At 46.3% G+C, this 20,858-nt stretch overlaps 5 protein-coding genes across 5 annotated transcripts; 4 read left to right on the top strand and 1 right to left on the bottom strand.

Annotated features, from left to right (window-relative positions):
• Positions 1-143: 143 nt before the first annotated feature.
• SERLADRAFT_418434 (uncharacterized protein) lies at positions 144-2,553 on the bottom strand (the record flags this gene model as incomplete). The annotated part of the gene is made up of 9 exons (XM_007323732.1): positions 144-157; positions 376-442; positions 1,109-1,128; positions 1,231-1,431; positions 1,481-1,639; positions 1,685-1,788; positions 1,839-1,955; positions 2,001-2,064; positions 2,162-2,553. 9 exons carry the CDS (start codon positions 2,382-2,384, stop codon positions 144-146), a joined length of 969 nt encoding a protein of 322 aa, XP_007323794.1.
• Positions 2,554-7,449: 4,896 nt separating this feature from the next.
• SERLADRAFT_374380 (uncharacterized protein) lies at positions 7,450-7,884 on the top strand (the record flags this gene model as incomplete). The annotated part of the gene is made up of 2 exons (XM_007323731.1): positions 7,450-7,504; positions 7,556-7,884. 2 exons carry the CDS (start codon positions 7,450-7,452, stop codon positions 7,882-7,884), a joined length of 384 nt encoding a protein of 127 aa, XP_007323793.1.
• A 2,020-nt stretch (positions 7,885-9,904) lies between these two features.
• Positions 9,905-12,314, top strand: SERLADRAFT_443129 (uncharacterized protein; the record flags this gene model as incomplete). Its single annotated transcript, XM_007323730.1, has 6 exons — positions 9,905-10,322; positions 10,864-11,074; positions 11,231-11,489; positions 11,540-11,577; positions 11,638-11,989; positions 12,054-12,314. The coding sequence occupies 6 exons, from the start codon at positions 9,905-9,907 to the stop codon at positions 12,312-12,314; spliced, it is 1,539 nt and encodes a 512-aa protein (XP_007323792.1).
• Positions 12,315-15,463: 3,149 nt separating this feature from the next.
• SERLADRAFT_453609 (uncharacterized protein) lies at positions 15,464-17,345 on the top strand (the record flags this gene model as incomplete). The annotated part of the gene is made up of 4 exons (XM_007323729.1): positions 15,464-15,612; positions 15,736-16,342; positions 16,401-16,423; positions 16,496-17,345. The coding sequence occupies 4 exons, from the start codon at positions 15,464-15,466 to the stop codon at positions 17,250-17,252; spliced, it is 1,536 nt and encodes a 511-aa protein (XP_007323791.1).
• Positions 17,346-18,226: 881 nt separating this feature from the next.
• Positions 18,227-19,175, top strand: SERLADRAFT_363977 (uncharacterized protein; the record flags this gene model as incomplete). Its single annotated transcript, XM_007323728.1, has 5 exons — positions 18,227-18,344; positions 18,421-18,507; positions 18,585-18,681; positions 18,753-18,813; positions 18,876-19,175. 4 exons carry the CDS (start codon positions 18,447-18,449, stop codon positions 19,173-19,175), a joined length of 519 nt encoding a protein of 172 aa, XP_007323790.1.
• Between the last annotated feature and the right edge of the window lie 1,683 nt (positions 19,176-20,858).

The following is a 20,858-nucleotide window of genomic DNA, read 5'->3' as shown; positions in this document are numbered from 1 at the left end:
CCCCCCCCCCCCCAACTCCCTCAGAAAAGCCAAACAACCGAATCCTCTCAAAACGCCACAAAGCAAAATTCCCAAATTCCAAACTCCATATTCCCATTTCGTTTAAATCGGCTCCATATATCCACATCTTACAAGATCGGCTGCTAGTGCGCACAATCTAGAAAGAGATGGCGATAAGATGCAAAAAAAAAAAAAAGGGGGGGGGGGGGAGGGGGGGGGGGGAGGTCGTTCCCCTTCGTCTGCCCCGCGGGTTCGTCCGAGCCACGAGTCGAGTCAGTAAGCGGGCCCGTTCGAAGACGCGAGGGATCGAACGAAAGAAGGAAAAGATCGAAAGAAAGAAAGAAGGGAATCGAAAGGAAAAGGACGAACGCGTACCTGCCGTAGCATCCTCATCCACCACGATCAGCGCCCACGGGTGGAGTTGGAGGGGGGAGAGTGTCCACTGGCGGCGTGAGCGTCGGTGCGAGCGAGTGCGGTTGAGCGGTTCGGTAGGAGTGGGGGGGGGGGTAAAGTAGGGATGTCAAGGGGAAGGCGGGGGGAAAAGGTCATAAGCAAAAACAATAAGCAAAAGGGAAAGTGAGAAAGAAAGACACAAAGACACAAATGTCATCATGCAGTGAGCCGTGAAGCCGTGAGGGTGGATGGGGCGGGGCGGGGTGGGATGGTGGAGAAAGTAAGAAAGTAAGACATCAGATTCGGAGATGCGAGATGCGAGATAAAGAACGCAAGATCACAAAGTCACGCAGGAACGCAAGAAGAACACGACGCATTCCAGAAATGACGGGGCGACATGGCGAGCAGTGCGATCGGTCGGTCGAGGGTGGGCAGTTGATGTTATACGATTCGACGATCCGATCAAGAGATCGAGGTAGGTGAGACGGGATGGTGAGATGCGAAGTTCGAAGCGTGTCGAAAAGCGGTATGTGCGATGAGATGATGAGAAGATCGCGTTCCATCATATGATGGTGTGATCGAACACGAGGCGAGAAGAGCGAGTATCATGGACAGATCACAGATGCAAGTACAGATCGAGAGAGAAGATGAACGAGATCGAAGGGAGGCGCGATGGTGAGACAGCGAAATCAGAAGGTGTAGAAGAGAGACTTACGAGGTGGTTCACGCCGTCCTCTATGATCCGGGGTACGGATGGAGGGTGGAGGTATAGTCAGTCAGCATCGCATCGTCCAACAACGCCACTCGTCCCACAGCGAGACTGAGACGGAGACTCACCGATAGCCTTGCTCAACGCCAAACTCTTCCTCTGGCCGGTGACGACGACGACGACCTCCTTGCTCTCGAGCACGGTGGCGACGCCGACGGTGAGGGCCATACGCGGGACTGCGGAGACGTCGTTGTTGAAGAAGCGGGCGTTGGCGAGGATGGTGTCGTAGGCGAGGGTTTTGATGCGTGTGCGGGAGGCGAGGGAGGAGCCTAAGAGGGTGTTAGCAGGTGGGGGTGGGAGTGACGGGAGGAGGGTTACCAGGCTCGTTAAACGCAATATGGCCGTCCTCGCCGATACCGCCCAAGAAGAGCTCGATACCGCCGTACTGCTTGATCTTCTCTTCGTAGGCGTTACATTCGCCGATGAGATCGGGGGCGTTGCCGTTGAGGATGTTGACTTGAGCGGGGGGGATGTCGACTGTGGGAGGTGAGTGAGTGAGAAGGGAGAGGGGTAGTGACTGACTATGTGAGAAGAACTCTCTGAACATGAAGGTGTGGTAGGACTCGGAGTGGTCGCGGGGGAGACCTACGTACTCGTCCATGTTGAAGGTGACGACGTTTTTGAATCTGGGATGTGTGAGGGTTAATGGCAGTGCCAGAGGGAGAGAGGGACGAACGATAGCTTCTCATCCTTGACGAGCTGGATGAGGGCCTTGTAGGTGGGGATGGGGGACGAGCCTGTGGGGAGACCGAGGACGAAGGGTTTGTTGGGTGTAGGCTCGAACTCGATGATCCTGGAGCGAGTGAGCAGCAATCGAGTGGGCGAGGAGAGAACATACCGTTTTGCGATGTAGTTTGCAATGTAGGTGCCTACGTTCTCGGGGTCGTCGCGGATGATGAGACCTGGGGGGAAAGGGAAGTGAGCGTCGAGGGGATGAGGATTTGGACGTACGCATGGTGGGACGAGGACAAGATGGCACTCGTCAGATAAAAGACAGACCAGACATGGCTAGGGGCGTGCACAGCCACACAGCATGTGCTGCACTCAACGTTCCTCCGATGATTGGTTGCCCAGACCCCGTCACACGCCTATCGATCGTCACGTCACGTCCCCTTCCTCGACTCTCCACGCGACTCACAACACAGTGTTCCTCTCCATGTGCCCAATGCCAAAACTGCATCGAGTTATGCGTAGTAGTATCTGCAGGTAAAGGCACTATCATAGTTGCACCTGATCCACGCACAGATGCACACGTATGCTTCCAGGTCAACGGCTTATCTGTGGGTCGGTATGGGTATGCAGTAAATCAGAGGTGTATGTATTATGGTGCTACTCCAAGTCTGAATCAACAGTAATAATATTTGTGTCTCGACCTCTTTCGTTTCCTCTTTTTCTTTCTTTTTGGTCGAGTTCATTTGGCTACAAATTATTTCTGTTGGAATGGCAAGATCTGGCATAAGAGGTGTCTTTGACCATGATCCGACGGCCATTTGAGCTTTGAATGCTTGAGAGCTCATATTGTGCTGTAAGTGATTCATCTGTAAATGGCCGCCTGAGAATGCTCTCAACATCGACCGAAGAGGCTTTGACAGATTCATTGTCAGCAAAAGAATACAAAAGCAGGTAATCTCATCCTGGTGCTGATAGAAAGTCAAGAGCCATCTGTGCCAAGTGTGGGGTTGTACTACGAGTGTTTGTCCAATACTGAAAGACACCACCACCAGCAACCAGCTCAGTTTCAGAGATAGGTGGCGTTTCAAGGTAATATCCAATAGAGTCCGGCGAATTGCAGCAAATTAATTGTAGGCTTGTGAGAGATTGCCCATTTTGATTGCTGGACCTTTTTTTTTTTTTTTTTTTGCTAACCTTCACTCCAGGCTGTGACAGTTCAGTGGCCGTGTCCTGGCTTGGTCTTGTTGGGGTGGTTGCATAGGATTCTCGGCATCGTTTCTGCACAAGGGTGTTAATTATCTAGCAAGTAATAAACTCAGACTTTGAGAGAAGGTCTGTAATATTCAAAGGAATGTACCTAGCAAGTAATAAACTGAAAAGAGACATAAGCTAAGTACTCATAAGTTCTAGAATAAATGTATCTCACCTCAGACTTTGAGAGAAGGTCTGAGGTGTCTGCCTGACAATGGCAGCATATATAAGTGAAGACAGAACCAAAAGTTTTCTGATGCGGTATATTAGGTGCATGGGCCACCTCAATTACTGGACTTTCCCAATTTGGCCCTTGTGCAACTTCTTGCCTTTGTACGACACCGTACCAGGCTTGTATCTCCCTTATTCCTCCAACAAAGGGCTCTGGCTACATCACAATCTTCACTCCGCCAGTCATTATTGCTACCAAACCAATGTACCAATAGCAATGCGGTAAACCGCATTATCATCTGATAATGCATCATATTTTCCGACCATCAATAACCCTGCTTGAGCTGCAGTGCGGATGATATTTTGCATGGACACATCATCCCGTACGGCCTCCAGTTCATGCTCTAGGTCTTCAAGCATGGGAACAACTTCATGAGCAAGTGGAACATCAGCTTTTGAAAACAGGAGTGTAACTCGCTGAAAAATCTAAACATAATTTTTTGGTGTGATTTCGCAATGTCGCGGTGTACATAGTTGTATGGCTTACCACAAGAACATCCTGCAACTCAACTGCCAATTTCCATTGAGCTTCACTGAGTGCGTAATCTAGGATCACTTCAGTCTGAAATTCCATATGATCAGCAAGGCAGGCAAAATCAGAATTCCAACGGGTGGCAACCTGCCAACTAAGGCACCTTTTTTGATTGTTAGCTCCACATTCCACTGTGACTAGTCTTTCAAACTTTTCCTGAAGTGTAGGGCTATCTGTTAGAAAATGCGAGTCGACAAAGACAAGCGTCGTACGAAGGGAAAGTATGGCGCAGGACACCATACTAGGAAAGTGTAGTGGTAGGATGGCCCGTGCGTTTTGATGGGGCAATTTACCCCCTTAGTTATACTTCCGTTCGAGTTTAAAAACCTTCGTAGCAACGATTGCCCACCTCAGAGCTTCACCCACGAAGTCTGAGCATTTGGTTTATATTAGATCTCTTTGACTATCATGTAGCTTTTGTGTCAAACCTGCCACCTAAAGGAATATCTATTAGTATATTTTGCACTCATAAACCAACAGAGGTAACTGTAGAAACAACTCAGACTTTTGGAAAAAGACCAAGAGCTATTGTATGAAAACTGAAGGGGCGAGTTGCATTAGACTGTATACAATCTGATATCTTAACATGCTCACCTTCTTCTCAGCTCCAAATCAGCAGAGACAGTCAGCTGTTACTTCAGCTAAGTATAAACCTGTGTGCCATTGGGATAGCCTACAAGAAAATCATGAAAATGTGCTACAAAACCACAAATCAATTTTATTGGATGAACTCTAAGATGACCTGCCAAACCACTCCTTCCGCATACCAAACTACTACTATACCCAAATAACTGTATACAAAGGGAGCTGTCCATCTGTCAATGACTAGATGGATTGAGCCAACATAATCCTAACACATACTTAGCCTTCAAATTGGTAACAAATGATATATGAGTTTGCCTTAAAATACTCCTTGATGTAAGGACCATTTTATTATTTTCTTATCTTCTCTATGTCTTGGTTCTCGAACACCTTTCCCATTACACCTGTGGCTCTAGGGCTAGAGGTATCATTTGCCATCTTACTTCTCATAGCCCTCACAGGCTTTCTTAACCACCGTTACCACTTTATATCACAGATCAGAGACTGGGTATCACTCCCAGCCAGCCAGCCCAATGGGTAGGGACTGGTAGTAGGCATCTCGCCAACCAGCTCCAAGCCCCATTAAGGCCTGGATATACTAATAAACACTTTGATCAGGATTGTACCTCATCATGAGGATACGGTTCCTGAACACGCGTGACAAACATCTATTATTAGTACAATTCTCTCACCCGCTGATTAATCAAGTTAAAGTCGTACAATAGTTGTTCTCTTTTTCTTATTGGACAATTTATTCCTCAGACCACTTTTCGTTTACTCTCTTTTCGGTCTGAGGGACGGACAGTTAGCTATATAAAGCCTTACCTATTCATGTATAGTTCCTTAGTTTTCTATTACTGAATTTACCCGCTTCACTCCTCAATCGAAACCTTTGAGTTTATCCCCCAAGTCCTCTACTTGCTATATTTACTGGCGTCTGTCGACCTCAAGCTCATTGAACCCATTACTCCCTGCAAGTGCAGTAGGAGACAGGTTTTGTTTTTATTATAGTTTATCGTTGCCTCACACTTGATCTTGCTAGAGATAATAGCATAGATGGCTTGAATGTCATGAGAGACAATACATGGAGAGGGCAAAATAGTGCCTGGCCGAAGGAGTTCAACCTCAGCTAAATAATGTGGGTCCATAACAGAGTTGAATGGCCGTCTAGATACAGCACACCACATAGCAATGATAGCACAGTAAGCTGCAGGTATACACCTTGATATTGTGCTATGCAGTGTTTGCTGAGCACCTGCATTAGTGTTGGACCCATTATAATACCCCTTCTCGCCAAGCACTCCTCTTTTTTACGAGTTAAATTTGTTGTCCCATGTGCAGTATGCATTTGTTTGCGAGTCTGTGCTCTGTGTATTTTGGGATCAGACTTTCATGTGAAGTGAAATTCTAGATATAAAGGCTTCTTATCCTTTGAATAGCAGCACTTCAATGAAGTGACATAATAGTTGTAAACTGGTGACTTCCACTTGGCTTCTGCTTCTTCTGTATTTAACAAAGCATTTGTTAAGATGCAACAGTAAATTTTACAGAATTTTACTAATAATGTCCTCATCGGACCAATCCCAGACCTCAATGTCAGATAAATCACCCCTCTTCTTATACTTCTTGATAGGTGATATGAGAATAGCAGGTGAGGAAATCTGGGGTGTTTCAAAACTGAGAACATCCCTTGAGCAAGTATGCTTTGCTGGAGAATCTGGACTAAAAGTACAACCTGAAACTTGGGATGTTAGATACATAGCAGTGTGAAAAACGAGACCTACTACTCATGGTGGTATAAATGGAGTCGAGACTGTTGATTGACTCAGCTAAAAAAAATTTCAAAAAAAATTTCAATGTGTCACATCAGGGCCTTATATCTACTACAGAGTCAAAAAAACAGCCACATCAGATGGCAAAGAGCAATATGGGATCACAATTACCTGTGGCTACCCGCAAAGCCACGAGATTGTGGCTGTACACCTTCATGACATCAATCTGCCATCATACACTATCAAATCATCAGTTGCTCATCTCGCTTGGCTGGAATGCAGGTGGGTAGTTTTTGAGTTGGAAAAGGTCTATCCTCTTGTGTCGCCCATGTACATTGCTGTCCCATTTGCTTGGGTACACTTATCCTTTGTCCATCATTTTTGATACAGCTACAGTTATTACACACTGCCTGGGACACATCTGTTCTGACAAAACCAGATAAACCTGGTCTCTGCTAAAGTGGCAATTGTTCTCCATGGAGTCACCATTGTTCTCCTAGTCATTATACTTTAGCGAGTAGCACCTCCGACTATAAGTAGTTGGGGGTTTAGTATAGGAAAATACCTCAGTTGTTTTTATAGCCTCTTGGGCAGTGGCTGAGTTTCACTTAGATTTATTATGTTCCAGATTGGAACTACTCCCCTCCCTCCCTTGTTTGACCAGGTGGTCCATTACAACCAGACCATTGATAAGGCCATGGAACTGTTGGATTTTGACTAGGTGGTGAACTGGCGGCTCCAGTTCCTTTTTCTCAGCAGGACATTCAAGTCCACCATCTACTGCTACTTGTGATCCAGTGTGGTCACAACACTTTCCACTGCTACTGGTGTTAACTGCTGTCATTGTCACTCTCCATGGTTGAAGTCACTATCATCCCTTTCAATTAGAGTCCTTCTGAGCACTACCGTTTGTGCATCAGGAGCCCGCTATTACTGGGAATATCATTATCTTTATTGTTCCAGTACAAAGCCCCTATCTTTGAACTCCCAACTATCCCTCCTCCAAACCCGCACATCTCTGGGTTTTGCTTTGAAGGATCATAACACTCACCACCCCACAAACAACCAAAGCACCCACCATTCTAGGAGGCATAGCCCATAAACAAGTTCTGTGGAATCTGGGAGGATTGTTTGTTTGTTAGTTTTGTGTGTGGTTTTCTAGCAGGCAGTCTTCATCATTGACAGCGGGGGGAAAGTGTTCAAAATATTACTCACAGTATGGCAAAAATTATTGAATAGGTGGTATTATGTGCATGTGGTGTACCCATAGCATTTGCTATGGATTCCATCGCATCCCACACAGTGAAGGCCAAAACGATATATTTTCTGCCATCATAATCAGATAGCCCAAAGTTGTTGTATACAATTTTGCTTGTGCTTTGGGCCCTTATTGCATGACTAGGGAATCCAATTATTTTGCAGATACATTGTCCGTTGTGGATGGCTTCTATGGAAAAGGACACACAAAATGCTCCCCTGCGGCATTTCTTACCATGTATGCTCAAGCCGATCCACATCTTGCAAAATTCAATTCAAGTTCAGCTGAATGTGGTAATAGTGCACTCAAACAAATTTGCAAGTCAGTCAGTTACATGTCACAAGACCAAGCAATACTCTACACAAAAGTCTTTATATCAATTTGGAATCATCTTAAGATAAGGAAAATGCTAGGTGTAGACTGAGGGTGGTTTTCACTTCTATAGAATTTTCATTTGTTTTTATACTTCCATCCCAGTGTGTATACATGTATATTTTTTCGCCATATTGCCTGGGTCAAGTGATGGTGCAGTTATGACATATCCTCAGAGACAACACCCCTGTACCATCTCTACACCCTCCTAATGGTTCCGCCACACCATCCCAGTTTATATATGTTTCTTTCACCATATCACATGGGTCATTTGATGGTGCAGTTATGACAAATTCTGAGATAGACATTTCTGAACCATCCCTCCACCCTTATAATGGTAGTTCTTTATATGCTATTTAACCACTGATATTCTATTTTCCTGGGATGGTGCACCAGTACCATACCAATCTATGGTTATCTATGATATGGTTCATACAATGTATTCCTGGACCCATAGGTTCCAGGTTTCCATTTTGACATTGATGCTGCATCTTTTAATAAAACTAAGTGAAACTACAATAGATGTTAGTTTAAGGTGATCTCTAATAAATGTAATGTAACATACCTCAGCCGCTGCCCGAGAGGCTATAGAAACGACTGAGGTATTCCTATACTAAACCCCCTACTACTTATAGTCAGAGGTGCTACTCGCTACAGTATAATGACTCCTAGGAGTACAATGGTTACTCCATGGAGTGGTGGCTATGCTCCATGGAGAACAATGGCTGCTTCGGCAGAGACCGGGTTTATCCAGTTTTGTCATTTTTCAGTGGACCTCCCAGTGCGACTGTACACTTTCACGTAATACTGCAATGTGCCACATATAAATTGCTTGAAACAGTTCTAAAAGGCATGTGAGGTGACAGTCGGATCCAGGTCTGCCCCGGAGGGCAATAGTATCATATAATATAGGGTGACACCAGTATTTCACCTGGTATTTTAATTCTGGCACTATATTTCTTCAGATCTTATGGTTCAATTTTCACATCATGGAGTGTGGCTCTCATTATTTTCCTTAGCTGATATGGTGCGGTGTAAATGTATTACACATTGTTGTTTGTTACTTGTTTGTATTATTATGTCAGCGCCACAGTGCGCCAGGCACACCTGCTGTATACCTTTGTTGAGTCTGTACGAGTCTATTCCTGTCATGTGTCTGTTATCCGAGGTATACAGAATATCACTACAGACTACAGAATGTTGAACGAAAACCATTGGGCAAACATCACACATACAATTGTCACACAACTCATTTTAGGCTCATCTGGTGCACAAATCTGGAGCTACGTACCTGTATACTTCAGGTAAACCATTTCTGTGACAAAGTAACAATTACTTAACTTCTTATTGACAACCGTGGCTGTCATCGATCTATTGAATTGGTCAGAAAAGGAGACTACAATTACCTCTTACTTATCCATTCTCCGTTCAGCTCAAGAGTCTGGCTCCTATGCCAATGATGACAGCTTGTTTTCTCAAGCCTTGCGTGTTGTAAACTCATATACGATAAGGATCGTTTAGCCTCTTCAACTCTCTTTCGGCTCCCTGCATCCATGCCAGTGTCACCAACATACCAGCTCAGTTTTTATGTTACCAAGCGGAGGGCTCTCATACCGCTTTCGAGCAGGGAGGGCACTGGTTGTCGAATTTATTGAAGATCAGTGCAGATTTCATGGTTTAGACGTGAAAAAATACCTGTCAGGAGGGAAAGCACGTTATGATCACTGCGTATTGTCAGTTGAACCAGTCTTTTGTTTGATCGTTAAACAATGTTCAGGTTGAACGGTCTGAGAGAAGAGATCGGAAGTAGAGGTGGGACTAGAAACCCATTAAAATGGCTTGCTAAACAGCGCGATATTCGCGATTTTAAAAAGTCCAGTCAAGTACTTTATAAACAGATGAAAGTCAGCATTTCCGATTCTGTTTTTTCTACTATGTTAGCTAACCAACCATAGGTCCCATTCGTCTTCAGAGAACATCTGAAGAGCTGAGGAGAAGGAGGTTATCATGCCAAAATTTGGCAAGAAGAGGTATCGTTTACTTGGGTCCCACAGTGTATGTGTTTACTGACTATGAATTATCAACGACCAGGGTACACTCTACCTACAGAACAAAGGGTTTCAGGGATTGCACTACAATTGTCAGAACCCCCAGATCCAGGAACTGCGACACTGATAGAAAATGCAAGCCGTTGTCTACATAATCATTCATCTGCTGGAAGTCCAAGACGTTTGAGAATAATATCAGAGGATGTGGAAGGCTCCCAGGTTGGCCCCAGTGCAATCGACTTCCTTCAAAATGAAGCACCTGCCCTGAGATCCGACGAAACACAGCAGTCTTCTCTTGAACCTCAGGAGTCAGGCGTAGTACATAGTCTCGAACCTGACAGCTCCGATAGTGCGTCTGAGATGAGAGATGTGTATATCGACCTTCGGGGCGTTCTTCATAACTGTACATTCAACCTGGGTGGTACTTCCAATAGCGGATCAGGTAGGTGCAACGCGATAACAATGAATGACACTATGATATCGTATCCCTCTAGTTATCCAGTGTAGAGCCCAATCGCCACCAAGAGACATCCAGCAATCATGAGCATGTTTTCATGCCACATTCGACAACATCAGCTTAGCTGATATTTTGGATAGGATTCAACTGTGGTTGGCATGCCCGATTTTATATCTTGTGCATCATTTGCCTGTATGAGTATCGATATTAACAAGTATTTTTATTGCAAGTTCTGAATTCTTTCTTGCGGAAATCAGTGGGTCATAGATCTGCGTTCTTAGTAGTGTACTGTATAGTAGATGTTAGATCAGTGATCTCGAGGGGGGAACATTGTCGCGGATAGATTCATAGTTATGGCCCAGGGAGTACATGTTTTCCCACTATGGGTCCTTATTTAGCTGTGTGTGATCGTATTTACCGCCATTGTTGTTCTTTCCTTCGAACGATACTGCCTGTCGCTTTTATTATCGACGTTCACTGTGAAGTGCAACATCGTTCCTTCGGCCCAACGTTGTATCTATGGTAGTGGATCATTCGAAACGCCCGACTGGTTCGAAAGATGCAAACAATACCGAGACAGGGGATGCCGCAGAGGCTACGGGAGTGGACGTTCGTGCCACAAAGAAATCACCAGGAGCCAGTTCTGAAGTGCTTAGCGATGGCGAGCTCTGGTGGCATAACCATTTCCAGTGGTTCAAGGACCTGGGATATTTACTTCGTCCTCGATATGCCCCTGGGTGGGTGCCATCCTGGAAAACGTCCAAGAAAAAGTTATGGTATCGTTGTGAGGATGCTCAAATTCCTTGGATAAGTTGCCTCGTGCTCTTAATGTTCCATTTCAAGTCCTTAGCTGGATTAATGGCGTAGTACAACCACATTTTGGACGCCACTAGGATAGATGATGGCTCTTTCGTGACGTTGAAAGTCATAGTGAAGTCGCGTCATCCTTTTGAGGTTGACATAGCACGATATTGTTCGTCCGAATCCATCTCCAGCCACCCAAACAATCACTGCATCCCCGTATATGATGTTCTTCAAGTGCCAGAAGATCAGGATAAGGTGGTTATGGTCATGCCTCTGCTACGAATGTACAACGATCCGCCATTTGATACGTTTGGCGAAGCTGTGGAATGCTTTAGACAGCTATTTGAGGTACCGACGTCTCATGCCCTCCCATCCACTCGATCTTATTGTTTGATCAGGGTCTGCAATTTATACATAAACATCATGTGGCCCATCGGTAAGTCAAGAGCATTATTTTTCTTTTTATTATTTTTTATTATTATTTTTTTTAAAAAAGAACATTTCCATTGACCATTGATTTCACGCGCAGAGATTGTATGACCCTGAATATCATGGTGGATCCGAAACCTCTCTGCATCGATGCGTTCCATCCTTATAAGCCCTTCGTGAGGCGTGATTTCAAGGGTTATGCAAGATATCGTACGCGCACTCAAAGTCCACCCAAGTACTTCTTTATTGATTTTGGTATATCTCGTCGTTATGATCCTGGCGATGAAGCGCACATGGAAGACCCCATATGGGGAGGCGATAAAACAGTACCAGAATTCCAAACGTCGGTTGATCCTCAAAATCCATATTATACCGATGTATACTACCTTGGAAATGTTATTCGAGAAGATTTTATAGAGGTAAGTTGAAGCTATATAGACTGAGGTGTTCGTGAACTTCTGCTGACGGTTATTGGTGTTCAAGGGAAAAATAGGATTTGAATTCATGATACCGCTCGTGACGGACATGGTGCAAGACGATCCAGCCAAACGACCTTCGATGGACGAAGTGGTCGCTCGCTTCGAGGGACTTCGGAAGGAGCTCGGTACTTGGAAACTACGATCCCGAGTGATTGACAAGGAAGACGATGAGACAAGTGGTTTCTTCAATGGCTTGGCCCACTGGACGCGTCGAGTCAGTTTCGTGATCAGAGGTGTACCCGCCGTGCCCATGCCTACTTCATAACACGCCAGTACAACGTCTGCTCAGCGACTGGTCGTGAAAGCAGGATTACGGTTATATACTGAAAATATGGACTATGATGGCAAGTAGTTCAGCACACTCCCTCGCGAGGATAACCATTGGCGGCGCTACCAAATGAAATTGAGTTTCATTACACTATCACTGTCTTGACATCATATGAGGTCACGATATGTATGTACATTCTGAACACATCTAATACATTAAATATACTCTTTCTCGCCTGAAGGACTTGCAAGATACGAAAAATTTATCTTAAATACAGTGGTGACCGAGGACCGAAGTTGTTGGTGGCGGAAGACAGGGGTGATTGGGCACGTGAGACAGAGTTTGTTTGGTTGTTTGTTTTTTTCCAAAGCTGTCGTCAAACAAGTAACAACGATATAGCACAACAACCTTGAAAAAGGGCTGCGGTTTCCTCAGCGCTATTTCACTTAGTCAACGTGTATTGCAAGGATACTCAAAGCAACAAATACCCCATCACATAAACGAGATCCACCTAGTCCAACCCCACCCCTCGAAACGACATAAACCACTCACGATGGGCCACACCCCAGAACCCCACCCAAAAGCCACGAGTACCGGTGGACACGACAGAGACAACGGTGAGGCTATCTTTCACCTCCTCCGTGCTCCCCTTGCTGAAAGATTAGTTTTTATATACAACTCCATTCACACCGCTGTGTATGATCGTTTCTGCTTCTTGGCGCGCGCTTGATTTTCCTGGTCCCTGTGTATGGCTACCGCTTCTTGGCGCTATATTTACACACTTCTTTATCGTCACGGCTTCTATCGTCATTCAATATGATGTTGTTCGTTTACTGTGGTCAACCGGGTTACGTGGCACACTGGCATGCTTACCGTAAAATTAGGTCGTGGCAGGGGAAGAAATGGGTCGAGGTCGAGGTCACCTCATGCTGAGAGGAGAGGAAGCAGGAGTGAAAGGCGCGAACACCGCAGCAACGGAGACCTCGACGGTCACAGACACCGACATCACTCCCACCGAAAAGACCACGAGTCTATCGACAAGGAAAAGCACTACAACTACAAGTCCAGCGACAGGTATAAGGATCCTGACGTCCCAGACGGGCAGAGATCGCGCAGTGACAGAAGGGGACGAGATAGTCGCGACGATGACGATGATGTCGCTTCTTACTATCACGATCGCCACTCTCACTCTCGTTCTGGGGATCGTAGACCCCACGAGAGAGAGGGGAGAGAAGACAAGAGGGAACGTGGGAGAAGTCGAAGTCTGGTACGTCTCTTCCCTTGCCTGGCCCCCCTTTCGTTTCGTTTCGTCCTCGTTTCCAGTAAACGATTCTGACCTCCCAAGCCATGCGACACTGGTGTTGACAGACTCGTGCAAAGCGTCGTCGGTCCGAGTCTCCTCTCAGTTCTCAAGGATCATCTGATTCAGAATCCGATTCTGAGGATGAGAAGGATAGGAAGGTGATCAAGCGAAGTCGACGGTCACGGTCGAAATCAGTGTCTCCAGGCGTGAGATCTCGTTCACGCAGCAGGGATAGGTCGAGGCGGAGGTCGAAACATAAGGACAAGGACAGAGAACGGGACAAGAAACATAAGAAACGAAAGGAGAAGAAGAGGGACAAGGACAGGGATCGTGAGAGAGGAGAACGACGCAGTGTCCTCACAGGCAAGAAGGCGAGTGGTCTTGGTTTATTCATTCATACATCTGGAGAAATCCGACCTAACCCCTTCTGCTTGTTTTTATTCTTCTTTCTGGTTTGGCTCCCGAATGTTGTCAATAGATCAAATTGAAAGTCCACAAGGACGCTGCTGATCACGAAAGAGACGCAAATAGGGAGAACTTGCTGCAGTTCCTTAATTCTACTTTATGAGTTGGAGGAGGATTCATGGAAGGCTTGTGTAATTATGCATATTTCATGCTTTCACGCATAGTTTCAGATACGGTTTGACTTTATTAACCATTTCGTAGTATGTTCTTTCTGTTTTGTAGTCAATGATTTATGTGATGCTTCATATGGCTGAATTTTTGTTCGTAGTGCTTGAGTGTAGCCAGCTCTGATCGCAATAGGGAGTGTACGTATCTTGAGGTCTTTGTGATGCAACTGGATTTGCATTAGACTTCTTTGGGGTTCAGAGGCATATCATAGATCACATCCACTCACACCTACCCTGGCTTGACCAACATTGACGTCGACGTCGCTGGGATTGTAAAATGCTCTTCTGGTTAGACACCGACCCCGTCGAGTCCAACCTATCACTAAGTTGCCCTGGACACGACGTTGGTTCGATAAGAAGAATGGTATTATGGGGTCAGGTATAAAGGTAGGGCGAGCTCAGGTTGTCTGGGGGAGCTGATTTGGAGCGCTGGTGAAAAGAATAAGTAGGCGAAAGGGAGTTCTTAAGGCGCTCATAGGGGCGGTGATCGTACTAAACACGTTAGAGGCCTCTAACAGGTGGTACAAGGTGGCTTTGAGAGTGAAAAGTAAGCTCAGATGCCATCTAACCACTACTTATGAACCGTTGACTCATTACGGATGGCTGTAGCAGTATCACGTCCTGTAGATTAACCAATCAAAGGAAGAAGCCGAAACATAGGCGATAGTATCTAGTACGTTTTATCTTCACTGAGACTGTGTATGTGCTTGGTTTAGTTCGTTGTGATGTGTTTACGGCGATGGGTGTATACCACAGTCAGTGATGCTGATGTGTCTTAGGCGGTCTACTTTGCGGTATTTAAGCTCCTAGGCGTGTAGTTGCAAGCTGTGTAGTGCATGATCCACGGAAGACTTGGAATAACTGCAGATTGAGCTGGGATTGCCCCATCGTAAGAAGAGAACAGGTAGTGGGGGAAGCAACTGGAAATGAGGGGGAATCGTCCTTGCGGATCCGAGGGTAGTTGTATGGATCATACTACAGAAATGTACCTCGCCTCAGACCTATGAAGAAAGTAAAGTAAATCAGAGAAATGATAGCAAGAAAAGTAGGAGTATATTCAAGTGTTGTATTTACATTGCCTCTACTAGTAGTCCCTAGTAAGGTAAGTAGAATGGAGTGAGCGCCGCGGAGGTTGAAAGACGCAACCGAAACGGATCATGATCGAACACTTGAAGTTGTGTAATTCGAGCCTTTATTTCCTTCCTTGAACTATGCTGACCCGACCACTGAGACGACTTCTTGGTCGTCCCTTTGTTATATCCCACTTCCATACTTCCCCATCCTGGTCCTCAAAGGTCCTACGCCAGTTCAAGCTTGCTGACATTGGCGAGGGTATCACTGAATGTGAGGTCATCAAATGGTACGTAGCGAGTTCCGGCCGGATCCAAAGTCCTCTCTGCCCTCTGGTGGTAGTGTTGGCTATCGCTTTTTGTCGCCTTTTTTTCTTCGTTTCACTGAGTAGAAATGCGAAATGTGTTTACAGGAGCGTGAAGGAAAATAGCGCTATCCAATCCTTTGACCCGATGTGTGAGGTGCAGAGTGACAAGGCCAGTGTGGAGATCACCAGTCCGTTCGATGGAATCGTGAAAGAGCTTCTTGTGAAAGAGGGTGAGGTGGCAAAGGTTGGGCAGGGGCTGTGTACCATTGAAGTCGAGGAGGATGGGGAGGGAGAGGACAGTCCACAGCCAATAGCACCTTCCTCAGAATCTCCTGCTCCTCCTGCCCCACCACCTCCGCCACCGCCATCAACTGAGAAACCTACAGAAGAGCAGTCCACACCACGACGCTTGCATCCCCTAGACCCTAATTACAAACCCGACGCTGTGTTCACGAATGCTGAGAACGTACTCGCGACACCCTCCGTGCGGCACTTTGCTAAACGTATGGGTGTTGATTTGGCGAATCTTTCTCCTGGAAGTGGGAGAGATGGGAGGGTGGAGAAGAAAGATGTAGAGAACTATTTGTCTGGAGCGTCAGGTGTTGATGCCGATGGTAGTCTCAGCGTGAAGGCTCCTGGCGCAAGTATGGGCGCTGATGTGGTCGTTGAACTGGGGAGAACGAGATATGGGATGTGGAAGGCAATGGTAAAGGTAGGTATATGTGTACTTTTTCTTCTGTCTCATCCCTTACTCTATTTTCTCCTCTCAGAGCTTGGAAATACCTCATTTTGGGTGAGTCTACAGCGCCTTGCAGTCATATTACCGAATAATAAGATCACTGGCTACCCCTTCTTTTCATCACAGATACTCTACAACACTGGACATCACAGCACTAAACAACATGTTACCCATCCTGAACGCACACATACCTTCGCATTATGCTCCTCCCCCAAGCACACCTCTTCCGCCGCTCTCCATCAGCCCTTCAGCACTCTTCCCTGCTCCTTCCCCTCCAAGCGTTTCACCATCCGGCCAATACACCAAACTAACCTACCTCCCCATCCTCCTCAAGACGCTCTCAAAAGCCATGCTTGAGTGGCCCATCCTCCGTTCGTCCATTACCCCAGACTCCATTGCAGACGGACGCAAACCCACCCTCACTATCCGCCCCCAGGCCGATATCAGCATCGCGCTCTCTACGCCCACGGGGCTCTACACCCCCACCATCCCCTGCGTTGACGGACACTCCATCTACGCGCTCGCCTCGCGCCTCAAGCACCTCGCACACGCGGGACGTCAGACGCCCTGCGCGCTCACGCCTGCCGAGATGCCCAAGCGGGGCGGGACGATCACGGTGTCGAACGTGGGCGCGGTGGGCGCTGGGGAGTTTGCGGCGCCTGTGCTTGTCCCTGGTGGGGGCGTGGCGATCGTGGCGGTGGGGCGCGCGAAGTGGGTGTGGGATGTGGAGAGGGGTGAGGGGAAGGGGGAGAGAAGGCTGAAGGTGGGGGTGAGCTGGAGTGCGGATCATAGGGTGCTGGAGGGCGCGGAGTTGGCGGCGTTTGTGGAGACGTGGAGAGGGTATGTAGAAGCTCCTGAGCGGTTGATTGCGGAGGGAGTGTGAAGTGAAGAGGGAGAGAACCATAAAGTGGAATGAGTGGGTAATGTTTTGAAATGTCTGTACTGATATATGAAATGGCGAAGATTCTGGATTTTTTTCTCTCCCTCAAAGTTGATCAGTATGTGAGACGACAGTTGGATTCGATGGAGGAGGAACAAAAGCTTCATTGACTTCTTCAGCTCCAGGTATTATTAGTCCAGAAGGTGTGGTGATCTCTTTGCTCGTAATTTAGCAAGCTACTTACAGTAACTCTCGTATCAATATTTCAGAATCTGAATCTGGAGGCCTCGTATCACTAACAGCAAAGGTGAACTAAGTGGATATTCGATTTTCTCATTCGTCGCATGTCCTGTTGATTCCAGCTCAAGATGAAGTACTTCAGCTTGAAGACACATGGTTAATATCTGATCATGTGATCCGTCGCGTCGCTCTCGGACCGTTCCTCACTCGAACGTGTTCAAAAGAATCAGTCAGTCTATTATTGTAGTCTCAACACTCGAGAAGGAATTTGGATTCATTTCCGTCGGTATGAGTTTTTCCTTCGACTGCTCAGCGGAAAGTTCCCTGCTTCGCTGTGCCTGTGAACGTGCTCCTATTCGGTTCATAACCGTTTCGTTGCTTCCACTATCTCTTTTCGGCTCAGTCTGGTCTCAATATCAAGATTCTTCGGTGGGTACTCTGAACCTCTCGATGCCATATGTTTTGACTATGTTTCCGCTTACTTTAAACTGCTCAATCTTACCCTTCTCTTCTGATGCGCGGAGACTAGGAGTCATAACTGCAGACATTTCTGATGTTTTCCTGGAGCATCAAATTCACTACATACTCTCTGCCTCCTCACAAGGGGAATTCAGGCCGACGTTGGAATAAGAATCGTAGACCCACGCGGATGCTTCCCGGCTTGCCCATTATGTCCGATCCAAGTTCGAAATGAAGTCTGTTGCCTCACTGCTTTTCCGCGACGGACGCCGAGAAATCAACATCATGATTCAACATTGGGGACCCCAACAAAGTCCCCCTGTGTTTACAGTTCACCATCTTCCTACTAAACCCCGTTTTCATTTGCTTGAGGGGGCGGTATAAAAGACAGGCATGGTATGTCCTCGATAGACAATTCTCCAGCTCTCAACTCAACTTTCATTATTCGACTTGCGCACTATAACTGGACCAGATCTCCATCTGTTTTCTACGCTCAGCATGGTGTCCATTTTCGTGAAATTTGTTGTAGGAGTTACGGTCTTCGTCGCTGCCTTTGTCGGTGAGTTTACGTGTCTTGCTTCGATGCCACAGCAACTGTCTTTTAAACTCATCGGTTTCGTATCACACATCTGTTAGTAACCACTCAAGCGTTGCCTTCCAACTGTGACCGTTCATACATCGTCCAACCTGGTGACACCTGCGACTCCATCTCAGCTGCTCAGAACGTGTCGACGTGAGTTTCTCTTCACCAACGCTGCTATGCATACTTAAATTATAACATCCGGTCTCACATGCATGACGTAGCTATCAACTTGCGACTGTAAACAATCTCAATGCCGCTTGTGCAAACTTGTATGCTGGCGATGTGAGTTACATACTTATATTTTATATTTTTAAACCTCACTTATCTGACCACGATCCCCAAAGCAAATCTGCCTTGGTATCACCGGCCAAGATTGCACAACGACCTACGTCGTTCAGTCTGGCGACGCGTGCGGAGTTATCGCCGCGAACTTTGGGATTCCCCTCAGCACTCTTCTCGCTAACAACCCGAACGTGAATTCGGCTTGCACCAATATTTACTCTGGCGAGGTGTTGTGTACTTCTAGCCAGATTTATGTGATTCAAACTACTAGTATCTCCACCACGCCCTACACCGTGACCACCATTGTCTCCACCCTGCTCTACACTGGTACGACAACTGCTCCTGCAATGGCCACTCCGTAGGCATAAACACAAAAGTTGGGGACTCTATCAACACTTTCCGAACATAAGCTGTTAGTGATGTCTACACTGGTGCGGTGTTATTCACTTCTTTCCAAGTTGGTGGACTTGGTGGGGGAGGTTCTCAAGTAGTTAAACGCAGAGTGTGTTAAAAGTCGAGATGAAGGGAGTTACAATGGGTGGGTAAACAGTTTGTGACTTTTTGTACTGATATATGAAATGGCAAGGGTTTTGATTCGATGGGAAAGGAACGAAAACTTCATTAACCTCAGTTTACTTCTTCAGCTCCAAGTATCATTACTCCAGAAGGTATGGTGTCTCATTGCTTGTAATTTAGCAAGTTACTTACTTAACTTAACTCTCGTATCAGTATTACAGAATCTGAATCTGGAGGCCTCGTATCACTAACAGTAAAGGTTAACTAAGTGGATATTCGATCTACTCATTCGTCCATGTCCTGTTGATTCCGGGTCAAGATGAAGCACTTCTCGCTGATCAGCTCTGCTTGAAGCTTGAAGCTTGAAGACACATAGTTAATTTCTGATCATTTGAACGTTCCTCACTCGAACGTGTTCAAAACAATCAATCAGTCTATAATTGTATCCTTAACACTCGAGAAGGATTATGGATTCATTTCCGTCGGTATGAGTTTTTCCTGCAATTGCTCAGCGGAAAGTTCTTCGCTTCGTGAACGTAGTATCCCACAGGACCTACTTCGCTCACTGGCATAACGTGATTCGTTGCTTCCATTATTTCTTCTCGGTTCAGTCTAGTCTCAATATCAAGGTTCTTCGGTGAGTACCCTGAATCCCTCGATGTTATGACTACGTTTCCGCATGCTCTAAATTGCTCAATCTTCCCCTTCTCTTCTGATGTGTGGAGACTGGGTTTCATAACCGCGGACGTTTGTGATTTTTTCCCTGGAACATCAAATTCACCATGTGCTTTCTGAATAAGGATCGTAGACCCACGCGGATGCTTCCCGGACTGTCCAATATGTCCGATCCAAGTTCGAAATGAAGTCTATCCCCTCACTTCTTTTCCGTGGCGGACACCGAGACATCAACGTCATAATTCAACTTTGGGAGACCCCAACAAAGTCCTTCTGTGTTTACAGGGCGGTATAAAAGGCTGACATGGTATGTCCTATATAGAGAAGTCCCCGGCTCTCAACTTTCACTATTCGGCTTGCGCACTAGAACCGGCCCAGATCTCCATCTGGTTTCTATGCTCAGCATGTCCATATTCATAAAATATGTTGTAGGAGTTACGGTCTTCGTCGCTGCCTTTGTCGGTGAGTTTACATGCCTTACTTCGACGCCACGGAGAATATATTTTAAACTCATCGGTTTCGTGACACCTATCTGTTAGTCACCACTCAAGCGTTGCCTACCAACTGTGACCGCTCATACATTGTCCAACCTGGTGACACTTGCGACTCCATCTCAGCTGCTCAGAACGTGTCTACGTGAGTTTATCTTCACCCACATGCTGCATACTATGCATACTTAAATTCAAACATCCGATCTCACATGCATGACGTAGCTATCAACTTGCGAATGTAAACCATTTCAATGCCGCCTGTGCAACCTTATACGCTGGCGATGTGAGTTGTATATTCTTCTCCACGGGTTGTTCTCCGCTTATTATGTTGGCGGCACACACCGCTCGCTCATCCTCCCTCCT

The sequence above is a fragment of the Serpula lacrymans genome (assembly GCF_000218685.1).
Source record: "Serpula lacrymans var. lacrymans S7.9 unplaced genomic scaffold SERLAscaffold_16, whole genome shotgun sequence".
Taxonomy (NCBI): Eukaryota; Fungi; Basidiomycota; class Agaricomycetes; order Boletales; family Serpulaceae; genus Serpula; species Serpula lacrymans.
The sequence above is the reverse complement of the archived record's forward strand: the minus strand, read 5'-3'. Positions and strand labels throughout refer to the sequence as shown.